Raw genomic sequence first — 7,373 nt, 5'->3', positions numbered from 1 at the left:
TGTGTAGTTTTGCTGTTGGCTCTCAGCTTACAGTGGTACAACTATACTTGTATAGAAGGGCAGATCATAAATGGCTCAAGACAAGTTATTGTCTATACAGGTCAGTACAACCCACTTCTTTTCCTGACCTGTCTTGAGAGCACTGTAGTGCCTTGAGTTAGCATCACTGTGGAAGACAGCAGTGTTGTCTCCTGCCAGCTGCAGAAAAGGAGAGTGGTCTGTGGCACAATACTTAACCAATTTCGTACATCTCAAGGGATCTAGAACTGCAGCCCTACCTTTTTTTATGCTGATAGCTCAGTAGTGCTTGAGGGGTTGGAAGGTGAGATCGCTATCACCTTTCAAGGTTTTTCAAGCACTTAAGTTATAGCCTTGAGCATTCTAAAACCAAATTACTTCCCTAGAGCAATTGCTCCTGGAGTGTTCCGGTGCAAGCAGGAGATTACAAGTTCCTGAACTTTAGGGTCAGCAAGTAATTTCTGTACAAATTGGGATCTATTCATTTAAGTTAGATCCTGCACTGGATTCTTCTCAACTGGATCAGAAAACAGGTTTTCCATCTTGTGTATATGAGCGAGCAACATAACAAAAGCCTGAACAAATGATTGCTGGGGAAGGGAAACTGCTTTAGCCAGCAGGTTGTTTTCTGACTATAACAGCTGGGATGGGTAAGCAAGCATACACATTCTGCCCGAGGCCAAAGGATAGCAGCAGCCTACCTTAAAGTTTTTTCCTTGACATGAGTGTCTGGTTGTGCATCAAAAATAAACCTTGGCTGTTAGAAGAGTAAAGTGAAACATGAATAGCTAATTCACAGGGGTGACTGGTCTTGCAAACTTCTAAAGGGAGTAGTCTGGGTAGAGGTTTCTCTCTAAAAGTTTCCAAACTGTGTTTATTTTTCTCTTAGGCCGCTGGGTGTTTTATTTTCTTGTCTTCCTGTCATACAGAAGGCTGCATGCCGTAACTGCTGTGGGTTAAGCAGTTGCTAGGTCTAGGGACGTTCCTGTCATCTTAGCAATTAGGTTGAACGTGAGGAGACTCGCTGACATCTCTGGCTACAGACTAAAGCAGCATGGCCCCGGGGAGAAGGCACGGCGGTATGTGACTTTGTACTCCTAACTTTTCCAGAGCGCAGCTGGATGCAGAAGCTGTTCTTACCAGCAGTGCCTCCGGGGGGCTGCAAGCACTGCTTTACTTTTGCCATTAGGACGTGGCTTTGCTATTACACGTTTGTTAATATACCAAAAACTACGTGCCTAAGAGTCAAGTTTTACTTCAACCTGTAGCACTTTATGCTTTAAATTTGGGTGGAGATTTTTTTTTGGTAAAAGCTTCATTGCGGTACGTTCAGGCACTGGATGCTCCAGGGGCTGTCCGCAGGTTGTGAGGTGCCCAGGAGCTCAGCGCCGGCCGGCCCTGCAGGCTCGGAGAGCCGCGCCGGGCAGGTGCCCAGCAGCTGCCGGTTGGAGAGCGGCCCGCTCGGCCTCACGACGAGCCGCCGTCCGCCCCGTGCCCTGCTCCGCGGCGGCCACCCGAAAAACCTAAAAGCGCTGCGGTTGGCGGCAGGTGGCCCGAGGAGCGGCGCGGCGCCCGCGGGCAACGGGTCACCGGGGAACGGGTCACCGACCGACGGCTGCGGGGACGGCGCACCCCCCCTCGCCCGCTCCCCGGGAGGCGGTGTCACGTGACCGCGCTCGCCGCGCTCCTTCCGTCCGCCATTTTAGGTTGGGTCGGTGGCGGCGCCATTAAAAAAAGCGAGCGAAAGGAGGAGGGCTTGGCGTGCTCGTGTTGTCGCCGGGGCCGCGAGCGGGGCCGGGGCCTCGGCGGGGAAGCGGCAGCGGGGCCGGGGGCGGCGGGCGGTCGCCGGCCGGCCGGCGCGGGTCAGCGGCGGCGGCGCCATGTCGGAGCAGCAGTTCACCATGGACTCGGCCGCGGCGGGCGCCGGAGGCAGCTCGGCGGAGCCGGCGGAGCAGCCTGAGGGGCTGGCGGGGGCTGGGGCGGGGGGCGCCGACGGGGGAGGCGGCGGCGGCGGGATCGAGTCGGAGGGAGCCAAGATCGACGCCAGCAAGAACGAGGAGGACGAGGGGTGAGCGGTGGGGGCGGCGCGGGCGCCCGGCGGCTTTTGTCGCTTCGGCGGCGTCCTGCTGGGGCGGGCGGCGGGGTCCGGCGCCCCTTGGCTCGGCCTGGCCCGGCGCGGCCCCGCTCGCCGCCCTGTTTGTTTACTTGGCGCCGCGGCGACGTCACGTACCGGGCCGAGTCGGCGGGGGCGGGCCGCCGGCGGGGCTCGGGCGGGCGGCGCCGCTCGGGCCCCCCCGCCTTCCTGTTTTCCGGGAGCACTGGGGCGTGAGGAGCGGGGGAGAAGCCCCCGCGGCGCGACAGTGACCGCGGCGAGCAGGGCCGCGCTCCGGCAGCGGCCGCGGGGGGCAGGCCGCTGCTGTCCCCGGAGCAGAGCGGCTCGGGCGGTAGTTGGCGGCTCACCTGGAGGCTGCAAACCTAAACGCGGCCCGGGGGCCTGGTGTGCTCTTGGAAAGTGCAGCCGGGTCGGTAGTTGGTTTGCTCCTCGGCACTGCAGGGAGTCGGGGGTGACAGGGTGCTCTGGGTCGGTTTCAAAATCAGTGGGAGCAGCACTGTCACAGAGTTCCAAATGGTGCTGTCAGGTGGGGAAAGTTTCGTGCCGCTGTCAACCCAAATCCCACAGCAGTTTGTACATCTGGTGTGATGTGTGCCAAACTATAAACTTTTTTTTTTTTTCAAATGTGCGGTGTTAAGGACTGTAAGTCAATGTAACTGAGTGCTCAGGTTGCAATCACTTAGTGTTGCCCTATGTTGCAAATGTAAAGAGTATGTCAGCTGTGTCAGTGAGAGGCATGAGGCACCTTGACTTCTTGCCTTAGATAATTCCTCCTTTTCTCCTGAAACTTCCTGTGAGGAAGATTGCTTTAGGTGATAGCTTACGAATGAAGGCAGCTTTTAATCGTCCAAGGGTCTCTGCCTCATGCTTGGCATGGGGTAGTGTTGCTTTCATATAGCAGGTGAAATTCGCATATAATAAATCCAGTTACAGGACAGGCTGCTGCTGTATGCTGTCTCCTGTCAGGCCAATAAGAAACTCAAGCTGCAGGTCCGGTTTTGATCAAGGCAGAAAATAAACTGGATAAAGGAACACTAGCTACTGTGTCCTGTAGAGACTTGCTGTGAAACCTTCCTTCATCTGTAATAACCCAGGATGTTGCTGAGAGCAGGAAGAGAGAACAGGAACCTTTGCTAGGGTTAGTGAAAACTTAGAATGTTTTTGTTACTTCGCGCCTGCTCTTAATGGCTTTGAGTACTTTTGCAGTTTGCATATTCGTTTTACTTTTTGACCTTTAATACACACCTATTAAAGGGTTTTCATGAGGAAGTCTGTCTTCTTTTGAGTCAACACAGCCAGAAAAAGTTGTCACTGAGTGGTGCAATGACACCGGGCAGTGATTACATGTAGCATACATTGACTTGTAGTTTGGTTTAATTGTTTTTTTGACCTGTTAATACTTACGGGTAATGGTTTACAGAAAACAAAGTGTTTGACAGCTCTCTTGGTAGTTGAGGGAAAACAGCACATCCTTGGTAGCCACTGGATGTGGGTACATTGGTATTTCCTTTTGCATTAGGAATTAGAGACAGTGTCTTCAGGAAAAAACAGTGTGCGTGTTCTCATACCCTCAGATCTCCTTAGTGAGAACTGTGGACTTGAGAAATGCACGTGTTGGCAGCTGCCAGGAAAGTTGTGACTAGCCTGTCAAAGGAAGGCCAAAGCCAGTAGTTGTGGTGATGTCTCTGCTCTATTTAGCTAAGTCTGAAGTTCGAAAGCTTTCCCAGTACCCTTCTGGTAACTTATTTTGGAAAACTGTATGTGCTGATGTGACTTACACCAGCCAAACTGGTTTGGGAAACGTACATATTTTGCAAGCTTTTGGCAGCGCTGTGACATTGCACCTTAGTTGTTTGTTGCACTCATGTTTGTGTTGTAGCCTTGATCTGACCTCAGTTTTGCAGTGGAGCAGTAGTTTGTCAACTTCTGTAGTGGCAAGCTGAAGCAGTCATGTTTTGCCGCTCTGTAACTGGACTCACAGATGCAGTTATTGCATGGTGGGAAGAAAATCCTTCAGAAGGCTGTCAGTTTCAAACTCACATTCTTGGTCTGTCATGTGCTTAGTGATGTAAAGCAGGGGTTTGGATGTTGATTGTTAATAACTATAAACCAGGTTTTGTATGTTTATATTAAATGGTTTGTTGATAACTGAAACAGGTGTTTTGTATGTCAGGTAGCAAGTGTATGTTTGGTAGTAACTGCTAGAGGATCACTATCTCCCATGTGTCAGAAATAGGATGCTGCATCCTCTGTAGGTGTTCTGTTTTGCTGCTTAAAAAAACACCACAAACCAAACAAGAACCTTAATGGTGGATGAACACAAGGGCACAAAGCATCCTTTGAATTACTGTCCATACTGGTAGGAGGCTGCTGGTTTACCAGTGGGGACCATTTTTTCCATATGGGTCCTGAATGTCATACTAGAAAGAGGTTTTGGTGCTTTGTTGGAGAGAGATCTGGAACTACTGCGAAAAGTGGATAAAGGGATGGGGAATCAGTACTCCCGTTTATAGACTTCAAGACTTTTTATAGAAACATCTGAAGCTCCTGAACCCCCTCATCTGTATGGAGGTTAGATATGTTTGTCAGAAACTGAATGCTCTTGTTAATTCTGTAAGAGCACGGCTAATTCAATAGAGTTAGTTCACATGAGCAGCTTTTGATTTGAGAGAGTTTGACTTGTGGAAGTACAACACAATTGTACATGATTGGCAGAAATATCTGTGTGTGGAAAGTGGAGAAATTGGAAATGTGCTACAGTGGTTTTTCGGGTTTTCTGATAACCGTGTGTGCAATTGTGGAGTAAGTTGGTACAGTGAAAACAGACAAAGCTTTGTAGAAAGCGTTTTTATAGATCATAGTGGATCATACTTTCTGTTTTGAGCCCGCTGTAAAATCTTCTTCGCCAGTATTAGAAGAGATCATCTCAAATCAAATCCTCTTTTGAATGGGTGCATAAGCCCTATGCCTAACAACTAGGAATGTTTCATTTGTGTGCATATTGGCTTGATTTTTAGTTGATGCAAATCATGAAGTGTTTCCTCTGGAGGCAGTGGTTCTTGATTTTTCTTTCCCTTTTTTTTTTGGTGGCTTACTAATGGGATGGGATGGTCATGGTTTGATTCCAAGCTTCCAGCATGCTTTTGAAAATACAAGTCATGATCAGAGTAAAATGTACACATTTGCCCAGCAACACTGGTCCTGCAGGTAGTATATTGGGAAGATGTTCTCGTGATTGTATTGGATTATGCCAGGTGTTTATATTATGGTTTTGGGAGGAAAGAGAAGCTTTGACTATCCAATACTTTTTTACTGCTTTCTGGGGAAGGAGACTTGACTAATCTTTATTTATTTAGTTTAGTTTACTAATATTGGCATATGTCTAGTCCAGACTAGTACATAAATGCTTCTGTTTAACTGCACTGCCTTACAAAGCTATTCTGCCTGTGTTTGTTTTATAAGCAGTTGTTTGGAGGCTCCACAGATAACTAAATGGAATTAAGCCTGTGGTGGGTCAGTAGTGGTGGAGATGCAAGGAAGTAGTAAAATATCTTTTTGTCACTCTTAGTAGTTTCTTGGGATAGCAGAGTAAGCAACTGCAGTGGAAAGTGGTGCAAAACTTTCGTGTGTGTACATGCAAGTCTTTAATCTGGCCGGGATCGTTTAAGCAAGTTCTCAAAAAGCGCAGGCCTATGTGTGTCGTGTCACTGATAAAATTCTGCTATTCCTTACATTAGGTAACTGAGCTCATAAAGCTTGACGGTACAGGATTTTGGGTAAGACACATTAACAGATTAACCATCTTGTCTTAACAGGAAAATGTTTATCGGCGGCCTTAGCTGGGACACTACAAAGAAAGACCTGAAGGACTATTTCTCTAAATTTGGTGAAGTTGTAGACTGCACTCTGAAGTTGGATCCCATCACTGGGCGATCAAGAGGCTTCGGCTTTGTACTCTTCAAAGAATCGGAGAGTGTAGATAAGGTAGTATTAATGTAATGAAACAACGTGTTCAATTTCAGGTAGCAAAGATACAGCATGCAGTTGATTGCATGCATAGTTGTTTGTATGTGAACTGTTAAAGATGATTCTGGGATACAATATATTTAAGATGCTTATTGAAATGTTTTTTTTTCCTAAACCGTCTTACTCGTGATGCAGTGGCCAGGACCAGCAGCGATTCCCAAAGTATGGCTTTGGGTACTTACAGGGGAGTGTACTGCAAACCGCTGGACTTGAGCGCTTTAAAAATACTGTATATAAATGTCTGCTGCCTACTACTGTGAAAGCAGTAGTTTACAAAGAACTTCAAGTCTTTGCATTCCAGAGCTGCAACATGAACCCCTAGAGTAGAGCCAGTGGCTTTGACAGATCTGGGCTTTATCCAAGCAAAAATTAGCTGTTAACCTTTCTAAAATGCTGTTGACACAGGACACTGAAAAGTTTTCACCTTCATTGACCGTTGGTGATATCTAAAGTACAGATTCTTTTCCTCATGAGGTTTGAGGATGGGATTGTAGAGTACTTTCTGAGAAGTGTTATACTCTTACTCAAGGGAACTTGGATGATATGTGGCTCCAGGTGACTCTTGAAAGGCTTTGTCAGAACTGTCTCTGTCAGTGGATAGTGATTAAAATCATGGAACTGTTTGGTTTTGTGCAACAAATTATTGCTGTAATCAAAGTATTGAAATTGAAGTGATAGCATTAACAAAAACTAAGTATAAAATAGCTGGGCCTTGCTCAAAACATCAGTGAAACATTTAGCTTGAACTGCAGGTAAGATCGTGTTTTAATTTTCCACAGGTCATGGACCAGAAAGAACACAAGCTGAATGGAAAGGTCATTGATCCAAAAAGAGCGAAAGCCATGAAAACAAAAGAACCCGTTAAAAAGATTTTTGTTGGGGGCTTATCTCCAGACACGCCTGAGGAGAAAATAAGGGAATATTTTGGAGGTTTTGGTGAGGTACGTGGTGAAATAAACTGCTTATACTTGTAGAATTTGTTCTGTCTTCACAAATTTAGTAATAAAAAGCAGCCCCCAAATGTAACCTGTGTGGATGCTACTGTAAGCTTAATGGCCAGTGTAGCTCCATGTGTCTTAGTAGTCAGAATTTAATGGTAAGGATATTAATTAGAGGCTTTGAGTTGCATAAACTCGGTTAATGGAAGGAGGAGCTGGGATAAGTCAGAGAGTCAGGAACTGATTCATGGGATGTCTGGCAGTCTTGACTGGAACAG

The 7,373-nt window shown here is 47.3% G+C and overlaps 1 protein-coding gene across 7 annotated transcripts in view; it reads left to right on the top strand.

Moving 5' to 3' along the window:
* The first annotated feature begins 1,706 nt into the window (after window positions 1–1,706).
* Window positions 1,707–7,373, top strand: part of HNRNPD (heterogeneous nuclear ribonucleoprotein D) — a 10,486-nt gene continuing 4,819 nt past the window's right edge. For 4 of the 7 annotated variants that reach the window (XR_003924107.1, XM_030019257.1, XM_030019266.1 and 1 more), the window contains exons 1-3: window positions 1,710–2,086; window positions 5,947–6,115; window positions 6,937–7,098. Coding sequence is in view for 6 of the 7 variants with exons in the window: in XM_030019257.1 (XP_029875117.1) it covers window positions 1,899–2,086; window positions 5,947–6,115; window positions 6,937–7,098 (519 nt within the window). In the remaining variant the exon portion in view is untranslated. Of the gene's footprint in view, window positions 2,087–2,483; window positions 2,658–5,946; window positions 6,116–6,936; window positions 7,099–7,373 lie in introns of those variants that run through there. The other 3 variants (XM_041125387.1, XM_041125383.1, XM_041125394.1) reach the window with 2 other exon arrangements.

This window comes from Aquila chrysaetos, chromosome 1 (genome assembly GCF_900496995.4).
Source record: "Aquila chrysaetos chrysaetos chromosome 1, bAquChr1.4, whole genome shotgun sequence".
NCBI classification, from domain to species: Eukaryota; Metazoa; Chordata; class Aves; order Accipitriformes; family Accipitridae; genus Aquila; species Aquila chrysaetos.
This window is presented reverse-complemented; position numbering and strand designations above follow the sequence as displayed.